Here is a 20433-nt window from a genome sequence, read left to right as displayed (position 1 = left end):
TGGTGCTCACACTGAAGGTGGCCATTGGGGTAGCCATGGTGTCGCAGTGCTGAGGCCTGTCCTCTGCCACTGATGGCCTCCGTGTCCTTGGCCACATCCCCGCATCTCATCTCCCAGCACATTGGGGCATGGGGGGGATCCTTTCCTTGGGCTCATCACACTCCCCCCATAGCCCCTTTCTGCTGGCAGTGTCTTCAGGAGGGTTTTATCCACCTTCATTGGAGTTCAGAAGGTTTCCATGTTTAACAGCTTATTCCAGACAGACTTAATTTAGCAGCTTTTCCTGATTCAGCTCCATTTTCCCTTGGAAGGATTTATCACTGCAGTAATGGGCAGGAGGGTCTGCTCAGCTCAGGAGCCTGGGAAAGAGCTGCCACCCTCTAAAGAGAGCTGGGGACCGGCTGGCCTGAGGATGGGGATGAGAATGAACAATATCCCATCCCCAAACCGGTCTGTCTGGGATGTGCCTTGTGCTGTGCACAGGATGTGGCCCCAGGAGGAGGTGGCCACCCTGGCCTCTGGAGCTGAGGCACTGACAAGGGAAAAGCCATAAATAGCAGCATTATCCACTGTGAGCACCGAATGGTGCCATAGTTGAGATAATTTGGGCAAAGCAATAAAAGAGGAAAATTAATTAAAGAGGATGTGCTAATTGTAAAGGGAATATGCCTGGATAGAAGTGGCCGTGGCAGAAAGGCGGCTGGTGGAGGGGCCCGAGCATCCTTTCAGCACAGCCTGGGGTACGTGGGGGATACCCGAGGGCTGAGGCTGGGCTCATATCCCGCGGGAGCGATGGGCACCAAGGGGAGACGGGAGAGTCCCCCGTGGTGTCTCAGCCTGCACTGCTAACCCCATGATGCCCTCCATGTCCCTCAGTGTGCCCCGTAGGGCGGCTGTGTGTGTGTGTCCCCAGCCCTTCGGGTGCCCCCTCCCCGGCCCGGTGGGACGCGCTGCAGCTGCCGCGAAGGCCACCAGGTGGCGCCATTGTAGCGGGCGCTGTGAGGGCGCTGCCCGGAGCTGGTCGGCAGGGGGAGAGGAGCAGGAGGGGAGAGGGGCCGGAGGGAGCGGGGCTGGGTACCGGGACGGGGGAGATGCCACGAAGCTGCATCGCCTGCGGTAACCGGCTTCTGCGCCATCAAACACCTTAAACCATGGGTAAGAAGATGGGAAAGGGACTGAGCGGCCCCATATCCACCTGCGGGGCTGGCTCCTGCTTCCCCAGGCTGGCAGAGCGCTGGGATAGCCCTGATCTCTCCCACTGGAAGAGGCAGAGACCCTGCAGAGGGCATTGGGCAGGCAGCCCCTTGTGACAACTGACAGGGGCTGTGCTGTGTTCCCCTGCATGGGATGGGGACAGAGCTCTGAAGCAGTTGTTTGGGTCTTCAGGAGGGTCTTCCTGCTCTGGGATGAGCCCCAGGGCCTGACTTGTCCCCACTCATCCCTTGGTGGGGCTTCTGCTGTCCTCGTGCCTGTCCTGGGGACAAGGCCAAGCAAGCCCACCATCACCATTGGCTTATGGTTCTTGCTGCCAGCATCACCCCTCGACTGCATAATGGTGTCGGATCACTGCACAAAGGGCTTCTGTGGATCAAAACCATCGGGAAGATGCGAATAAATTGAATGGGAACGTGCTGAAATCTAACTAATATTTCCTTTTTTAAGCACACAGAAGAGCCCCTTCCATATTTTAATTAAAAGCCTTTCAGAAGGGGAGGCAAGGGGCTGCCGTTTACAACGGGCTATTGTCAGGCACACAAAGCAAACCCTTCTGGAGACAAACTGATTTATTAACCTGCACCTCGCAGCATTCCCTGAGGCAGGGAAGCCGGGAGGGGGGGCACACACAGTGGGGTGGTGCCTAAAGGGGTACAGGAACAGGGGCACACAGGGGGAGCAGGGATGGAGCATGCCACCCTGCAGCTCTGCATCCCTCTGCACGGCACAGGGTGCAGCTCCTCTCCTCTTCCCTATGGCTCCCATTGATTTGTTAATGACTTGGCCAAACAGAAACATTCCTCCAAAGCCACAATTTCATTTGCTCACCAACATGCCCAGTTAGTTTCATTTCTGATTTATGAGCAGGCTCTTCTGTTCCACAGAGGGACAGTGATTTATGGGGGTGAGATCAGCTTTGTGGGTCCAGGGGTATGGCCTGGGACCTGTCTCTGATGGTGTCCAACAGCAGATGCCTGGAGCATCTTGTCATGAACATCTCAATCCCTGTCACTGGCTTAGAGAGAACACTGGCCCCCAACAGCAAACAGCAGCTCTCACCCCAGCAAACACCATCCATACCACCTGAGTTTATTGGCCCATCTACAATCAAACCTCCCCCTGTGCATGGCCCTTAGAGGGATGGAAGCCAATTCCCATGGAGGAATCCTCCCTTTACAAGACCAGCTCTCACCTCTGCCTAATTACAGCCTCAGTAAGCCAAATGGGAAGCACTTTCCTGGCACCACCTGAAGCCCCAATCTCATTACAAACCTCAGCACCTCCCACTGCTTTGGGCTCTTTGATTCTTTGGGTTAAGAGAGAATCTATTTATAGGGCTCGGGCTCCCAGAGCAAAGTTGAGCCCTGGACATGGGTGCATCCAAGTAGGGGTAGTGCAGAGGCATGTGATGGTTGGAGGTCTGTGAGCATCCATGGGGCTCGCTGCTGATGGTAACAAGGTTGAGGTTTCAGCTTGGCATTTGCAATCTGCACCAGTTCCAGGTGGATGCTTTCATTGCAGCACCATGAGGGGGATCTTCTATGGGAGCCCCCTTTTCCAGCCAGCTCTGGAAGTGTGGAAGGAGCTGGCCCAGGGCTCGCAGGAGCACCCCAGCTCTAACACAAACTGCCTTGGCTCTTGCAAAGCTTTCCTTTGAACTTTGATTTTCTGTTCACTTGTTCTCCTGCCTGAGGCAATTTGCAATTGTGGGATCCCAAACAGCTCCAAGTTCCCTGAATGGAAGAGATGAGAAGGAGGAGATCATTCCCTGGCTGTTCATGCTATAGCGTGGTGCCAAGGTCACTTTGAGTGCCTGCCTTATCCTTTTGGACTGTTGTCCTGGCCCAGGAGAACTTCAGGCAGCAAGAAGGGAAGGAGCAGAGCAGTCCCTGCGGTGGCCGGATGCACCTGCAGAGCAGGGTGCAGTTTGGAGGATGTTCCTTTGGCACCTTCTGGACACAAATTGTGCTGTTTGGTGGAATCGGAGGAGTTCTGCACTATGCAGATAACGGCAGCAGGATGATGCCTGGGCTGGAAGTGAGGCCAAGGCACAGGGGCTGCTTCATCCCTGCATCTCCAGTGCAAGATCTACTGCAAGGAGCAAAGCTGAGAGCAAAGCTTTGTGGCTGGGGTGGTGAAGGACTGAGTGAGAGCTGCAGGAGCACTTCCCCTGGGTTTGCTGGTGTCCATGCACGCAAGGAGTAGAGGCTGTTGGGGTCCTGACCACCTCCCTCTGAGCACCAGGATCTCCAAGCATCAAATGGTGACAGGTAAGACAAGGGGGAGCAGTGTGATGGTGCAGGATGGGGTGCTGCAGGATGCCCTCCTCCTCTCTGCAGTTTCAGAGGCAAAGCAGCACCCAGGTTTATGAGCCCAGGGCAATGCTTCATCCCCCACTGTGGGGTGGTTGGGAGCTCAGCTCCTCCACACTGCATCTCGGGTAGGGGAGCTGGGATGTAGGTTTGTGTCACAGCCTGGCAGCAGCCCCAGGCCCTTCCAGGCACAGGGACTTGCACGTATCTGTACAACAGCTTGAGGTGTGCCCTGCTCCTTAGCAGGAGCATTGAACTGCTGCGTTTGCTTGGCCTGCAAAACACCCACCTGCAAAACGTACCCAAAGGGGCAGCTCAGCCCTCCTGCACCCAACAGGGACTCCTGGCAATCACAGCACGGCTCTGCCTGGGTTTAATGCTCAAAGCCCTTTCGTTGGGTGTTGGTGTGGTTGGCACAACAGGATATGGGGAAACTTGGGGCAGAAACCATCAAGCTTGGGGGCTTTTTGGTAGGCAAGGAAAGGGGGTGTTTCTTGGACAGGTTTTGTTAGTGCCCAAATGCTGGTGTCTGAACACCATTGCTCTGTTGAAGTTGTCTGAGCTCTTCAGAGCTCAACTGCATTCAGTGATTTAAATATATACTTCTAAACCACTTTGAGTTTTGGAATTTCACAGCCGGCCTCGGCTGCGTTCGTGTTTGCTGCTGCAGTTCCCACCAGGGCCGAAGGTGCTGTGGATGTGTCAGGTTAGAAACGAAACCCAACCAAACTTTAACGGGCGGCTTCTGGATGCTGCTTCCCACCTCCCCGCGGTGCGGGATGCTCCTCCAACACCGGCAAAACCCAAGCCATCTATCGCGCCCTTCCCAGCCATGGGGGGGGGTCCCACGGACCCGAGGGGGGCCGCGGGCGGGGCGAGGCGGCGGCGGGGCCGCCCCCGGCGGTGGAGGCGGGCGGCGCGGTGCGGTGCGGTCCGGTGCGGTGCGCTCCGCTCCTCTCCGCGCCCGTCCGCGCCGCCGGTCTCCCCCAAGATGGCCGCCGACGTGGGATCGATGTTTCGATACCGGACGCGGTTTGATGTCCGCCGGCTCCAGGTTGGTGGCGGCGGGCGGAGGATGGATGGAGCGGGGCGGGAGGGGGGGATCCGGGCGGCCGCCCCCATCCCTCCCCTCATTCCCCCCCCCCCCCATCGCTCCCGCCCTCCCTCCGCCCGCCCTTCCCCATCGATAGGTATCAGAAATTGATCCCCGCCGCCGCCGCTCTTTGTTCGGCGCCGCCCGGGAGCATGGAGCAGCGCTAGCGGCGATGGAGCCGCGCCGCCCCGGCCCCCGCCCCGCCGCCCCCGAGGTGACAGCGCGGCCGCCGCTCCGCCCCGGCGGGAGGGAGGGAGGGAGGGAGAGGAGGAAGTTGCGCGGGATGAAGTTGCGGGGAGCGCGGCCCCCCGCGCCGCTCCGCCAACTTTGTTGCGGTGCCCGCGGAGCGGAGCCGCAGGTGCCCGCGGGCTGCCGAGTGTCCCCGGGGCTGTCCGGCCTCCCCCCGGGAGCGGGTGTGCAGCGGGCGCGGCGGGGCAGGGGCTCCCCGCTGAGAGGATGGATGCGCGGTAGCCGGGGGATGGCGGAGCGGGGCTGCCCGGAGCCCCGCCGCGCTCCCATTGTTCAGGGCCCCGGGTCCGCTGTGCCGGGGCTCGGGCAGCCCTGAACGTCAGCGCAAGGCGATCGGGACGAGGCGGCTGTTGTCCGGTCCTGCGGTGGCCGGGACTGGCGATGGATGTGGTGGGAGAGGGATCCTTTGTGGCTCCGGGCAGGTGACGGCTGCCGTATCCCGCCGTGGTGCCCTCGGTGTGTGAAATTGCCGGTAAGTCCTTTGTTAAGGTGTGCGAGGGAAGGTTTGCCGGGGGATGCTGCCAGTTTGTGATCTGAAATAGGCACCGATGTAGCGGGGAGGCGGATAATTAACACAATAGCTCTCCCAACATAATGGGATGAAACCCAACCTGGATCCACTACAAAAGCCGAAACGCTCTTTTACATGGATATTAAATGGGTTTCTCCCTGTCGGATATTACAGAGTTTAAGATGTAGTGTGCTTCGTAGGGCAGTAAACAGATTGAAATGCGATTTATGGGGCTCTGGTACTATATCAACAGTTCCAGCATTTAATGCATTTTGGCTGTTAAGCAGATTTTGTGCTATGTCTGTGATACGCAACCCTAAAAGTACTGCAGGTACCACGGCCGGTTGGCTTGCCACGAGTGCTCATTGTGGTCGGGAAGGGATGACGGGTCTAAGTGCTTCGGATACAAAAGCATTCCCAGCTAAATCACGCTGGTGACTTTTCCTGGGTGTGCAGACCTTTATTTAAAGGCAAATATTGGCAGCTACTTTTCCGTGGGTCCACTGTGGGGGGAACTTTGCTGGAGGGAGAGGTGGGCAGGGCGGTGGGTGCTCTGCTTGCCTGGATGGCCATAGTTGGGTGCTGGAGATGGAGCCATAGGGATCGACTTCTGTCCAGCCAGGATCATGGTGGGAAAGGTGACCTTGTGCCAGCTTGGCCTAATGCCCTCTATTAGAAAGGAAAACAAGAATAAAAGGAAGGGAAGCAATCCATTCTTTATCTTTCCAAGAGCTTTTCCCGTGGTTTTTTATCCTCCCTTTTCCTCCTTAATGCATGTGCCTGAGCAGCTCTGCTGGCCTGGGGCTGCTTGGGAATGGCAGAGTTTTGAGCAACCCTGATGAATGGTGGGCATATGTAAAACATGTAGATAATGTGCTACTCGGCAGCACTTTGATCGAAACGGCGTCAAGGCTTTTTACAGCAAATAGTCTTGGAAATGAGAAGAGATAAAATTCCATCAAAGATAATGCCAGACATATTTCATTGGGTTATGAGATTGTTTTATTGTGTACATTACTAATGCAGTATTTTTTACAGCTTTCTTGTGTATAATAGTCATAGCAGGATTCGGTCCTTTATGGGTTTTTTGTGTTTTAATTTGCTCTTGGTTTATTACGTTCCGGTTGGCACTGTATGGATTACACGCTCCGGATGCCGCTTTAATCTAACCCAAACCGGCAAAAAATGGGAAGAGTTGCGAGCTGCTGATTTGGGATAATAAATACAAGAGCGAGCGAGGGGAGAGGGACTGATTATAGCCATCTTTTATCAATGTCTTCACATCTCATTATGCAGATGAGCTCTGGCTATATGGCTCCAGTGTTTGGTTCGTCAAATAAAACGCTCTCGGTTTGATTTCCTGTAATGCAAATGCTCTCGGTATTCTGGAGCGGAGTTGGGCAGAAACTTGGTCAGGAGCCTTGGAACACGGTGTGGTTGATGGAGTGGTTTTTGCTGTTCAGAGTTTAGGGAATGGGGTGGGGGTTGAAACCCACCCAAGCAACCCCACAACTGTGGATGTGATTAAAATATTATAACCTTATGATATTCTGAAGTGCATAAATTTTACATATCAGCTACAGAGGGAGTTTAGACATCCATTAAATGATATGACAGCTTGACTTATCTAAATGTGCATCATTTAACAATGTGTCAAAATTCTTCTTTATATAGATGACAGCAGTAAATAAGCTATCAGTCCTCTTGGCTGAAGCTTAATTCCTAGAGCTTGGACTAACAGGCTGAACTGCTTGCTTGTGGTGGGCAGGATAACCTCAGGGGGAGGCAAGGGTGCTTTGGGGGCTATACATGGGGGGAGCTTCACCTCTGCAAATTCCTCCTGGGTTCTGTGGTTTTTAGGGATCGTATGGAGAGACTGGTGGCACCTTCCAGTTTCCTCCAGCACCCAAGACTGTTCATTCCCACCTCTGGGAAGCAGAGGGAGAGGTGATGCTCATGGTCACTGTGCCCAGAAGGAGGAGAGGGGTACCAGAGGGGGCTCTCAGTGCCCCCATCTTGGGAATTTCATCTTTCCAAGAGGAAAGCTCAGGGTTTGTGCCATTACAGCCCATGCCCAGGGCTGGCTGAGGAGTGTTGTGGGGTTATGAACAGTTTGTGCTTCCCAGAGGCTCTGGCCACTCCTTGTGCATTGGGCAGGAGCTGTGGAATTGTCCCGCTTACACAACATGGATTTAGGAGCAGTGGCACTCATGACACCCTGTTCTCTGCAGATGTCTGTTGTCTGATGGTTTTGTGCTCCTCTTGAGAGGTACCAATGACCTGATGATGCTGTTTATGTGGATTCTCTGCTGTCTTCTATTGCGGCTGTGCTATGTAGCCTGTCTCTTGGCAGGGACACTGGTGACATTTCTTCACTCAGGAGCCCCGTTTCTTTACAGATCTAGGGCTATGGCAGCTACAGACGCTTCTCCTTTCCATATACCACCAAGGAGCTTCACCTGAGCTGACCACCAAAGCGCAGTTGATGCTCCAGCATGGCTTGTTAAAACCTTGGCCACTGGGGAACTCGTGTCTCTGGATGTCACCATCATTGACTACATTGTGGTGTCCCCTTCCTCCACACTTCCACTGCAGCTCCCTACTTGAGCCTGCTTGTGGTGCAGCATCCATCCCACATCCCACTGTTCTTCCCCAAACCCTTCATTGGAAGCAGTTCCTTGATATGTCTAATATCAAGAGTGAACGGATGGGCCCTGTTCCTGCTCCCGCCTGCCACTGGCTTCGGGTTGTGCACCCTCCAGAAGTCATTCCATGAAGTTTCTGAGGTCAAATGTACAGTTTTCCCCCTATTATTTTTTCCTGTGTCGGAATAATTGAGACGCTGCCAGACAAGACGAGAGCTGCAGAAAATGAGAGTTTATCTTTAGCTCTGCAGCTCTCGCTTTAGAAACCGGTGACCCCAATTCCAGCCCGAAGAGTGACTTCTTCCCTAATTAATAAATCCATTAATTAATTGTGTGCGTGCTGCAGCCCATTAGAGATGTACATGCTGGCCTCCTGATCCAGTTTAGTGGGTTGTCTCTGTGGCCTTGGAGGAGAGGGAGGGAAGAAAAAGGGATTGGGATCAAGAGGCAAATAGGGGACAGGGATGGGGATGTGATTTGATGTTATGGGACTGGAGGGAAGGGTATCAGCCCTGGTGGGTATCAGCTTGGCGGTGGAAAAGGGACAGTGAGCAGAGTGCTTGCGGTTGCTGTGCCCCATGAAATAGGGGAGTGGGAATGGGGTTCATGGGGTGAAGGCAGCTGCGTGCTGCCCCTAACTCAGGCCAGCCCAACGCAGCCTCTTGCATCAATGCCCTGCATGGCTTGGTGGCAATGAGGGAGCTGTTTCACTGCGGTCCCTGGGTTCCCCATCACTTCCTGCTGCTTGTGGCCATGAGTTTGGCCAGGCTCAGCAGAGCCTTTGTGCTGCAGGTGGAGCTGAATGCTAAAACACTTGGTGATCTGAATTATTATTTATGACCAGATTAAGCAAGCAGCACACTCCCAGCCCCAGTCCTTTAGGAGGCACTTGCTTAACTAGATAACCTCAGCGGAGCGTGCAGAACGCGCTATTCATCTCCCTCCATATGTTGGCACAGGAGCTGCTCCTTTCAGTTAATTTTTCTTGCTGTCTGCAGAGACTTCAACTCAAAATGCAGGCAAGAATGTTGTGTGCGCTGGTCCCATGGCTGCTGTCTTCTCTGCTGAATGGCAAGTTAGCTGTTGGCAAGGGCAGCACTAACTTTAGATGCAGGATATGGATTTGGGGGCTGGAGTGACCCTCCTGCTCCTCAGTTGTCCCCTCTTGTTTTTGCTGGTTGGAGAAAAGCAGTGTTTGGGCTCCCAGAGGTGGCTGTGGCTCCCATGGGATGCAGTGGTGCTGCTCCCCTCCTCCCTTGGGTGCTGGTATCATCATGGTGCTGTATATCCTGGCCATGGGAATTCCTACGTCTTAAATTCCAGGGAATTATCCCAAGAGCTGCTGACTCAACGTGTCAAATGGCAAATGCAGGACCCTTGTTTGCAGGGTGGGAGGCTGCTGTTGAGCTGCAACATCCTCAACAGCCTGCCTTGAGCTGAAGTTAGGGTACAGCAGTGATGGTGTGTGCCCCCCCTTGCCAGACCTTGAGATAGAAACCACACAGCATCTCACTTGCTGTATTAACGGCTAGCACATTCCCTCTCGGATTGGAAAAGGCACATTAGAGGCATCCATCCCTCCAAAAAAAAGAGCCAGTGTGAAGTTTCTCAGAACATTTCATACCATCCTGCTCCTATTACCGAAAGATGTAATTCCCCAACTTGGGAGATAATAAGCAGGTATTGACTTCTGCTGGGGTCATTATCAAGATTTATTCAGTCAATATGGTTTCTTGGGTCAATAAATCTTGAGGTTGATAAAGGAGGAATATGTACTTGCAGACTTTATTAAAAAGTTTTCCCCTTTCGTAACACTTCCTCGTGTGTGTTGTGTTAGCATCTATGAGACCGAGTTCTCTTTAATTACCTTTTCATGCAGCTTTTGGTGTCCCTTGCCAAGGCAGCAAGACTTGGGAAGCAGGATTCAGCCCGGTGCTGGGTCTGGCTTGCTTGTGATCACTGCCTTGGCTTGGCTTTGGTGATGGGGTCTCTGATAGGGGGGTTGCCATCTGATGGGGATCCCCCTAATCAGGGGGAGTGGGGTGTGTGGGTGCCTCATCCCATCATCTCAGGGAGGATGGGACTGAGCACAGTTGCTGTGAGAGGGTTAAATCTTAGGATCCGTATTCCCAACCCACTGTAGAGTAATGGGATTGTGTCCCCTTCCCCACTGCAGGCTGAGAAGCCTCTGGGATTCAGGATGCAGTGAAACAACCATGATGCTCTGTTGGTCTGGGCTCTGTCCCAGCACCTGCTTGCTGCCTTGGGCAATGGCTTTGTGCCTCAGTTTCCCTGCTGCTGGGGTACAAAGGAGGGAGCGTCTTGGGGCAAATCACCTCCAAAAAGGGGTCTGGCAGCTCATGGTGTTCGTGCCTGTTGCCTGGGTGCATGGCTGAGTGTTGTCCATCATCTCCTGCAGCAAAGGGCCCTTGGAAGAGTTGCATGTGCCATTTTGGCTGCCCATGCAGAGGATCTCAGGGGGCACCTCTGCAAAGAGGTCCAGGCTGTATCAGCACAATGAAGAATAGCTCTTGAAGCCAGCAAGCCAGGAGCCGCAGGGGGTCATCAGCAGGATCCAACCAGAAGGCTTTAGATAGCCTGGAAAGCTCAAGTGCTCCTTATTTACCGCAGTGCTTGTTAATGAACATGGGCACAGCAGCATCCACCTCTTCCCAGCTCAGATCCAGGTTTGAGGTGGGCAATAACTGCTCACCCTGGGCTTGCAGGCAGGAACCCCATTGGATGATGGGCTCCTTCAACTCCGTCTGTGTATTTAACATGATTTATTGTGGCCGTGCCTGCTGACGAGCTTTGCTGTATTCCCACAACTGACGGCTTCCCTTTTAAGTTGAAGCTTCCCAATTTCACGCAGCTGAACACCTCCTTCCAAAATGGTTTCAGTGCTGCTTCCCCCCCATTCTCTTAGTAAGGCCTTGCTGTGTAATTATGTTTTTGACTACTTAGAAGTAGCACTTAATGATTTCCCCAAAGCCTGCAACAGGACCCCAGAGGGTTGATTTAGCCGCAGTTTAAGCCACTCTCTGCGATCGTGGGGCCGCTCTGATATTAATTGCTTGGTGGGTGCGTGCTGGTTGGTTTCTTCTGCAACATGGGCTTCTAAAGAAGTAAATAACCAATTTGAACCCCAGGTAAATATGCCTCTGGTGGGAGCTGTGCCGTGCGTCAGCCGCTCGGAGCCACTGCCGTTGCCTTTGGTAACGCTCCCGTGGTTTTACACCGGAGTCAGGACCTCAGGCATCCTTTGTTTTCTTCCGTCGGGATAACATAATAAAGTATTACCTGGTGCAGCGGGTCTTGTAATGTGTGGTGTAAGCACAGCAGCTCATTGGCGCCAGGGCTGGTGTGTTATTGCTTAGCCTGGCTGCAGAGGATATTTATTCTTTATTAATCACGCTGATTAATAAAGGGCATGGGGAGAGCTGCCTTTGGCTGCGGTGCTCAGAGCGCTCTGCAAACATTGCTTCATCCCTGGGTAATCATTACCCCTCCTGTGCCCCTGGCCCCTTGGCTGAGGGAGCAGTGGGCTCTGCTCTGAAGGGGCACAGTTTGGGGAGCGGTGTGGCTAAAAGCCTGCTGTGATGTCCGCATGCAGTGCATGGTGGCTGGGATGGAGTGATGGGGAGGATGGTGCTTTCCAAGAGGAAGGCTCTGAACCCTGGAGACAGGCTCACCACTCTCCCTGGTGAGAGCATTGTGCTGGATCCCCTGAGCAGCACCCTTGGGGCCTGAATTCAGTGCCCAAGTTGCTGGTGAAGGTTCCTCTGTGGTGTGTCTCATGCCGTGAGCATTTGCTGATGCCACATTCATTGTACTGGAGCCAGAGCAGGATGCCCTGATGATGCTGTGCCAGTTCCCACTCTTCCAGCACCTCTAACTTCCCCAACCCCAGCCCTGGCAGAGTTTGGGCAGGTACCCGGAGCTGGTGGGAGCCAGCATCCAGGATGGCAGCCATCCAGTGCCATCAGCTTTGCCTGCTCCATCCTCCGCTTGGCGCACGCTGCAGAGGTCTCCTGCTACTGCACTTTTCCTTCAAATAAAAGCAGCTAATTAACATTATTCTTTAATTATTGCCTTTATCAACAAGGGGTCTGGTTTATACCAGCAGGATAGTCGCTTTCCCTTCCACTACCCAAGCGAATGCTTCAATTCCTGTTGCTTTTGAAATGAATTTGATGTCATCTGCCCATTGTCACTTAATGGGGACACTTGGGTAATGATTGCGCGCTCCAGCCCTGTTAGCAGCACTGCGAGCGTGTAATTCAGCCCCTTAGGCAACAGTACTTTTGAAATCTCTGGATAGTTTTGAACTCTCTGTTCTTAATTAAATATGCAATTTTTCACGGTAACCAGGTTAATTCTTTTGTGTTGTGTTGTAATACTGTTAGGAATTTCCATCGTTCTTATTAAACATTATTCAGGCATTGTGAATTCCATAATTAAAAAAAATGAAAAGAACAAAGCTTGATTCACTTCTTCCTGTTCCCTGGTTAATTTATCAAATGAATTTTGCAAATTTTCCTTTTTCTCCCCAGACGCCGTGCCAAGTGTTTTAAAGGGGAAGGATTTAATTGCTCTGTAGGGATTGGTTGGTTATGAAGGATTTGGCTGTTTGATTAGTAAACCCTATTGGGAATGGTTTAATGCTCCATGATCTTAAAAATTGTCTGATTGTTAGGCTCTCCAAGGATGTTTTCTCTTTTCCTTCTGTACGGCAACAGCTTTGCACAAGTGTGATTATTAGATAGTGAGGAGGGAGTGGAGGGGTCGATGGTTGGTGATGGGTGAGCCTGGCCTGTCTTGGTAGTGCTGAGGGAGCTGCTCTTGCCCCTAGAGCAATGGTGATGGTGAGACAAACCAGTGGTCCTTGTGTGCATCCCTGTAGGTCACAGGGCTGGATCAGGATGGGGCTGGATCCTGTGCTCAATTTTACTTCTAAGACTTGTTTCCTAATATCTACCTTGTAATATAATGAAATTACACAACAGATCTGATTTACCAAGAGACAAAACTCTTCTGGGTTCTCCAGGTCTGAATCATTCTGGTAACCCACTGTGCAGCATCCCGTAAGGATGCTGAAGTGTGTGGGAGGTCTTGATGTGGGGAACCCATGGTATCTTGAGCTGGGTGGGTGGAACCATGCATGAGGAAGGATGCAGGGCTGCAGCCTGCTGGGGGTTTAATCCAGGTACCCCATAGGAGGGGTGCTTATAGAGCCCCAGTCCAGGAGTTAAGTGGGTGATCAACCTGCTGTGACTGGGTTGCTTTTGAAGTGCTTTTTGACTTAATGTAGGGAAACTCCCCCAATATCAGCTGTTTTTAGCCGTGTGGTGCCATTTGAGGTATCACTGTGGGTGAAGGATGGTGATGGGCTTGCTATCAAACAACTGAAGAGCCCCTGCATGGTGCTGATACCCAGTGGGTTTGAGGGAAGCAGGAGAGGTTTTACTTCCCCCCCAATGCATGGAGCATCCCTGGCAGGTGCTGGTAGCTGGGAGACGGCAGTCCAGCCAGGATCGATTGCAGCCAGTCTGAGGGGCCTCCCCAGGGGTTATTTGGGCTTTAAGGAGAGGTCAGAGAGTCATTAAACCCATAAATACATTACAATGTAAGAGAAGAGCCGTCGTTGCCTTCCAGCTTGGTTTCTGTGATGCCAATTTCCCCCCATTCTGGTTCCAGCCTCTTAAGCTGGATGGATCAAGCAGCAGTGGCTCAACCAGGCTGGTGCTGCCAGTGACCAGGCAGCTCAGATGGAAACTGTTCAACAGTGGTAGGCAGGAATGGTCAATGCTGGGCTACGGCTATGGTTAAAGCAGGGTTGCAAGCCATTTGCTCTATGTGTATTGCTCAATGGCAGTGACACGGGGCTGCCTGGGCTCTGCTGCACCACTGGCATGGGGCTGCTCCCTGCTGTGCTGTGCTGAATCCATAAAGTCATTTAAAACACAAAAAACACCTAAAAAAGCCTAGACATTTGCAAGGCGAAGGCGAGCAGATGCTGGTAATGTATTCCCAGGCATGACACAGAGTGGCAGCGTGTCGTGAACCGTGTCCTCAGGGACCCTGGGTCTGTGATATTGGCTTTAACCCCCACCGGCTCCGGTCGGGGTGTAAATTCATCAGGCTTACGGGTATTGCTCTTGGACTACTGAATAATTTACAGTTGCGGAGCCCAGCCAGGTTCAGGTCATCGGGGTTCATGGGTTAATAACAGGTTTGGTTTTTGTTGTCAGCAGCTGCCTTGATAACATATGAAAGAATCCTATTCTGTTGATTAGATTTTGAAATGGATCAATTTTTAATCAGCAGAACATCTGACTCACTCAATAAGAGCAGCGTTGGTGGAGACAGGACGAGGGGCTCGTTATTTACAGCGTTGTTTGTTTTTACTAATACGCAAATCCTCACCGGGGCTGGAGTCCGGCCCCAGCCTCCCTTTGCCCTGGTTCCCCCAAACTAAATCGCTGGCATTGTCACCATGTATTGGATTCATCCAGGGATGCAGTAGGAAATCCATGATGCTGCTGGAGAGCTCTGAGGGCACACGGAAGCTTTGATTTAGCGATTTGCTGTTATCGATGGAAAAACGTTTACTCATCGATCACTGAATCTTAGGTATAGAAGCATCTTGGGGGTGTTTGGCTCACCCCTTCCCAAGCATCTCTTTGGGAGTTTGCCTCCCCAGGGGCTACCAAAAGTCCCTTTAGGATAAGCTTGTGGGTGCTGGGAGAGGTGGGGGCAAACCCCAATGGGAGGCAGAGAGTTCCTGGCCGAATTCCTATGTGTGAGTAAGGTTTCAGAGGGAATAACTTTGATTTCATAGAATATTAATGTAGTACTTTAGTAATACTAACAGAGCTGGATTCCCATTTAAAGTTAAATACTGTGTGGGGACCTGGGCAGATGCTTATTTATTTATTATATTATTATTTTTCTATACATTATACGATTACAACAAGCATCCCAAACTTGACACATTGCATTGCACCTTGATAACCACGCGCGTTTCTGCTTTGTAAAGACATGCATAAAGCCCATTTATTTTTCCCTAAATGGAATCCACTGTCTTGAAGCAAATATTAACAACCACTATGGGAGGACTCCCTGAAAATGAAGCTCTAGTTTTTAACAGCAGGAAAGGTAAAAGTCTTGTGAATGTAACTTTGGGGAGAGTACCACTGGAGCATGCATGGCTCTGCGGTCGGTGGCTGGGGACGGTCTGTTGCTGGCAGATATAGATATAAATAAGGACTCTGTGGTGCTGGTAATTTGCATGGTTTTGCCCTGGGTGCTTTGGGATTTTACTTCTCAAACTTGTGCCTTCTGGCAGTCTCCTTAACCTAAATAAACATTTTCCCCCTTGCCACAGATCAGTTAAGCTCGTGGCTGAGCGGGGGCTTGCTCCAGGCAGGTTTCCTTCTCCGTTTCTGTTCCTTGGAAGAGTTGGCTTTTATTTAAAACTGGATGTATTTATGAATTTATATATATAGCTTCGTGTTGATTTGGTGAGGGAGTCATCTGAGCAGCAGGAAAAGCGGGCTGAATCCTTTGGGAATGCTGGTGATGGGATGTGAACATGGGGATGTGCTCCCCGGTCCTGCTGGGTGCTGTAGCCTATTCCAGCCCCATGTGGGCACTCACATCCCCTGTGTTTGCTGACCTCTGGCCACAACCAGCCATGCTCCAAGGTCTCCTTTGGGGCTTTGTAGTGCCTGGTGTTATTACAGTGCCATAAGCCCAAGGGCTCATTTTCTATAGCCTGGAAATAACACTGCAGGTAATGAGTGTTTGCTAATAGCCACAGCAATAGCTTATGGGCTCCCATGCCTGTCAGTGGGCATGGGCGATATATCAGTTTCTGCTAAAAACATTAGCAACATCAGAAGGTTAAATATGAATATTATATCATCCCTGGCAGGTTTATTTCAGGAGAGCAATGGGTGTCACAAGTTCGTGACTTCAAAATGAAGTTTATTTTGGTGATGGAAAATGTGCTTCTCTGTTAAGCATCTGCTGGTTATGTTCTGAGGAGAGGTGAAAGAAAAACACTTTTGCAGAGGAGAGAGGCAGCTGACCTGTGTTTTGTTTAATAATAAGGAAGCATCAATGGTCTATGGGTCTATAGTGTCCATTGGGTATTAGGGCGCTGCCCAGTTCTTGTGTTTGAGAGAGGCACCAGCTCCTCTGGTAACTCATTACCTCTCCAAACTGCCCTTGTGTTTAGCATCTGAGTAAATGAGTTACTGATGGGCCCCTGGGTTTTAGTGTCATTGCTCCAGACAGGATTGACCCAAAACTGCAGTGGGAGATGGGTGCAGAGTGAGCAAACTGCAGTGGTGGTGTTGGAAATGCTGCTTTGCCACTTCATTTGTGATTTAAAGGTCTGCATGGCAGTTGCTCCTTTGCAGCTCAGAGTTCTGTTTGGGTCCATGAGGTTTGTCCTTGTGACAGTCCAAAGGCTGGTGGGTACAACCCTGTGTGTAGCTTGAAAGCTGAGCTGATTTGGAGTTAGTGAGACTGGCACATAATCCTGTCCTTTTTCCTCCTTGATGTTTAAGCCATTCAGCTGGATATGAAGCTCCAGCAATTTTGGACACCACAGGGTATTTGTGTCCATCAGGTCTACCTATGCGGGACTTGCAGGTTACCTTTTGGCAGCAGTCCTTTTCTCCTTACCCATCCCTTGCTCTTACTGAAGAACCCCTCCTTCCTACCATGCATAACCTGAGCCTGGAAGGGTTTCTGTGTTTCTGTCTTTTTTGAGGCTAATAATTAAACAATAACAGAGCCCAGCATCTCTTTATTTAAAGAGCAGATGGAGCATCCTGTATATTAGCATGGTCCTGGCTCTGACAGCGCCAATGAGTCCTGGAGCTCAGGGTTTGGATGTGCCCCCTGAGGACTGTGTTATTGGGCAGGCAGCAGGCAGCACCCCCATGGATGCTGCTCAGAATTAGAAGGACATCATCAGGTAGAGGTGAGCCGAGATGATTTCTCTGCCTTTCCTTCCTATGCCATGGCTGAATCCTAGTAAGCTGCTTGAAAAGCACTTCTGGGCCCGATGGGTCCTCATTCCTTCCTGCTGTCTGAGTCGGCAAAATCCAGCACATTCTGGGTGCCATGGGCTCAACCCAGTGCTGGGCATCTCTCCCTGCATCCTGCCTCTGTGAGCAGCGACCGGAGGAGCTGCAGCTTTGATGGTTATAACCAACGTGAGATGGTTTTGGTGGCACACATTGTAATGGATAAGCCCAGGCTGCTGCTTGAAACAGCTATAAAACAAACAAGCACAGGCACTTGCTGCTGAGCTTGCCCAAAGCTGGTCGCTCCCTCCTCACCATCGTGATGCGTTGGGGCTGCAGATGCCATCAAATCAATCATCAGCCGAATTCTTGTCTTTCCCATTCTGTTCTAACCAGCATCACCATCTAGCAACTGTGCTGTTTACCTCCCACACTGGCTTCTTGTTGAAATGCCCTATTTTTGTTTTTGTCTCAAGCAGCTCCAATTGATAATTTAGCTCTGGATAAAGCAACCTCAGAGCTTTTTATTTCTCAGAGGCCAAACATTGATGTTGTGTGAAATGGGAGCTTTGAGGAGGCTTTGTATGGAACTTAGCTTCCTGAAAAATTTATTTACTGCGACTGTGATCTGCAGGAGTGAATTGATGTTTATCTATAGTAGTTCTTGCCAGAAAAAGAAATGCATAACTGCACTTTCTTGGGAAGCTTTGAAAGGCCTTTTAAATAAGTGTCTAATAGTAGGCTCTCAATAGCAAACAGCCAGCTTGATAGACAGTGTACAGTATATTAACTATAAGCAGGCCTAATCTTTTCCTCATGTTTTAGAGAATGCTTTATAACCTTGTGGCCAAAGAATTCATGATCACCAGCTACTTGAAGCTAAGCAAAATTATACTGGCTGTTACTGCTGTGAGATCGATACTGCTGGGAAGCACACGGGGCTGTGAGCTCCTGCTTGCAACCGGCAAGCTCCTGCTCACAGCCCATGTCCTGACTGTGGAGCTTGGATTTAGGTGGCTCATCCATAACATGGAGGTTTCCCTGGCAGGAGATACATGGGGAGGGTGGTGATTTATGCAGTCTTTTTGCAATTGCCATGCGGGAGATGGGAGTCCCAGCATCGCACTGGAGGGATGCGCAAGTCCCAGTGTGGTGATGGAGCTACATCAGAGAGTGGGGTTTGGGTCTGGTGGGATGGAGCTGGCTCACCTGCATCTTCCCAATGCTGGAGGTGGCAAAAATACAGCAGTTTTCTGGCTGGTAGCATTTGCCCCAAGGTGAGAGCACTGAAGTCCCTGGTGAGCATCCAACCATCACCTTTGCTTGCAGACAGGGGTCTTTGCTTTCTCCGGGGTGATCTCAGCTGCGTGCTTCAGTGCCCTCATTTGCAGTCGTGTTTTTCTGCTTTCCCTGCCTGTGCTGTGTTGGATCCTGGGAGCTCTGGCCAGGAGTCAGGGAATCGATAGATGGTTAAGGTGATAAGTGGCTTTGCTAAAAACCAATTTTGCAAGAGGAGTTTGCAAAGGGGTTAGTGGAGAGGGTCTGCAGCCGTGCCCCACAGAGCTCGCTCCAGCCAGGAGCTCAACTCCGACCTGAATTAACCTGGGAAGCATCCTCAGTGCAGCCTACGGCTGCTCTTCTCCTGCTTCTGTAAATCCATGTGGATCCTGTGGGAGGATGAGCCCGAGGAATGGCTCTTCTTCCTCCAGAGAGAGTGTTTGGGGACAATCAGAGAGGTGAACGTGCCTGAAGGCAACGTAGAATGAAACAAGCAGAATTTGCTCAGCTGATACCTTCCTGCTGCTCTCGGAGCTCCGGCTCTGTCGGCATTCCAGTGACAGTATTTACATAGGGATGAAGTGTTCCCGTACGGCTCCTCCGGCGCAGCCAGGTCTAAGCAGGCTTTCCTCTAATCTCTACCACTGCTGGCTGCTGCTTCCAGCTCTATTTTCCCTCTAACAAACATATTCGTTGCACTGTCAAGAAGATCCCATAGCCCGTTTGTGGGATGTTTACTGGTTTCAGCATAGCTTGGTGGTGCTGATGCTGTGGTGGCAATGGTGGGATGATGCTGTGCCGAGACATTGTGCTGCTTCCTGGCTCCAAGCCCAAGTGCCCCTTAGGCACCCAGTTCATTGGGCTGGTGATTTATTTGAGGGTGTTGTAACGTTCCTCTGGCTCATCTGTCCCTTCTGCATTACACATGGGCTGCAAGGCAGCAAACGTGTGAGCTTTCCCACCTATGTATTTGCTTTTCCATGAGCATCAAGATTGTTCTGGGGCTCTCTGGTGTTTGTCAGTCTTGACTCATCTTTTCCCACCTACAAGGCCCATATTGCAGCCTCAGGGCACAGAGGCTGGTGGTGGGATGAGCCAGCAGCAGTACCCCCTCTCCCCTCTTTGTTTCCCATTCATCAGGTGGAGTTCCCCTTTGGCCAGTGAGCCCAGAAGGAGCATCATGGGGCGCTCCTGCGTTGCTGTTGGGCTTTGCCTTGTGCCATCATTTATTAGTACACTGCTTCATTACACAGCCACGGTTCGAATGCTGCGGCTGAAACCACCTTATGATTTGATTTTTTCTAATCATGGTGGGGAGGCTGTTTCTGGATGCTGATTGATGGAAACATCTTATCTCCTCTAGTCAAAGTGTCTTCGCTTCGCGTGGTAATGAAATAGTTTGACACTTTGACACGAGTGTCAAACACTTCCCCGATGATGCAGACAGCGGAGGCTTTGATCTAGGTGCAAACTGGTTTCATTACAACAAGCAGATCCCCCCCCCTTTCATCCAGAGAAGGAGATAAGGGGTTTCAATTGGTGCTAAGTAGTAGCTGCTCTTAATGGGTTTAAAACTAAAAGTAAGGAAAACTAGAAGACTAGAATAGTTAAGCTGTTATGTCATGTTAGAAACAGGCCCCAGTGCTGGGCAGCAGAATATGGGAAAGCCAGCAGGATGAATGATAAACATGACAGAATCCTCCTAAAACAAACCAGGAATCTTCCCTTCTGGGAGATGTTTGGATTTGTTTCTCCCAATATTTCAAGCAAGAACTTCTTCAGAAATGCCTTTTCTGGAGAAAAATGAGTCTTGTTTTTCATAAAGGTGATGTTTTCTGTGAAAACACTCCTACTGTTGCCCTTTCTTAATGGAGAGGGAGGGCAGGCAGGTCTTTTGGGCACTCTGGTTTGGTGCTGTCATCTGCACCCCAGGTTCTGCCCTGTAGCTGCATCTAGGATAGCTCCAGGAGATGCTGGGGCAGTGGTGGAATCTGCAGGACAATGGCAGTGGCCCTCACTTCTCCATCCCATCCTTTGCATGGGGAAGGGATGCAGCTTTGCCTTCTCTGCCCCCATTTTTCTCCCTGCC

General features: G+C 51.4%; 1 protein-coding gene across 6 annotated transcripts in view; it reads left to right on the top strand.

The window, feature by feature from the left end:
- Window positions 1-4998: 4998 nt before the first annotated feature.
- Window positions 4999-20433, top strand: part of CUX2 (cut like homeobox 2) — a 63605-nt gene continuing 48170 nt past the window's right edge. For 4 of the 6 annotated variants that reach the window (XM_034068464.1, XM_034068460.1, XM_034068463.1 and 1 more), the window contains exon 1: window positions 4999-5341. In XM_034068464.1, the coding sequence (XP_033924355.1) occupies window positions 5255-5341 (87 nt within the window). In that variant the 5' untranslated portion in view covers window positions 4999-5254. The remainder of the gene's footprint in view (window positions 5342-20433) is intronic. The other 2 variants (XM_034068465.1, XM_034068461.1) reach the window with 1 other exon arrangement.

Source organism: Melopsittacus undulatus, chromosome 12 (genome assembly GCF_012275295.1).
Source record: "Melopsittacus undulatus isolate bMelUnd1 chromosome 12, bMelUnd1.mat.Z, whole genome shotgun sequence".
Taxonomy (NCBI): Eukaryota; Metazoa; Chordata; class Aves; order Psittaciformes; family Psittaculidae; genus Melopsittacus; species Melopsittacus undulatus.
This window is presented reverse-complemented; position numbering and strand designations above follow the sequence as displayed.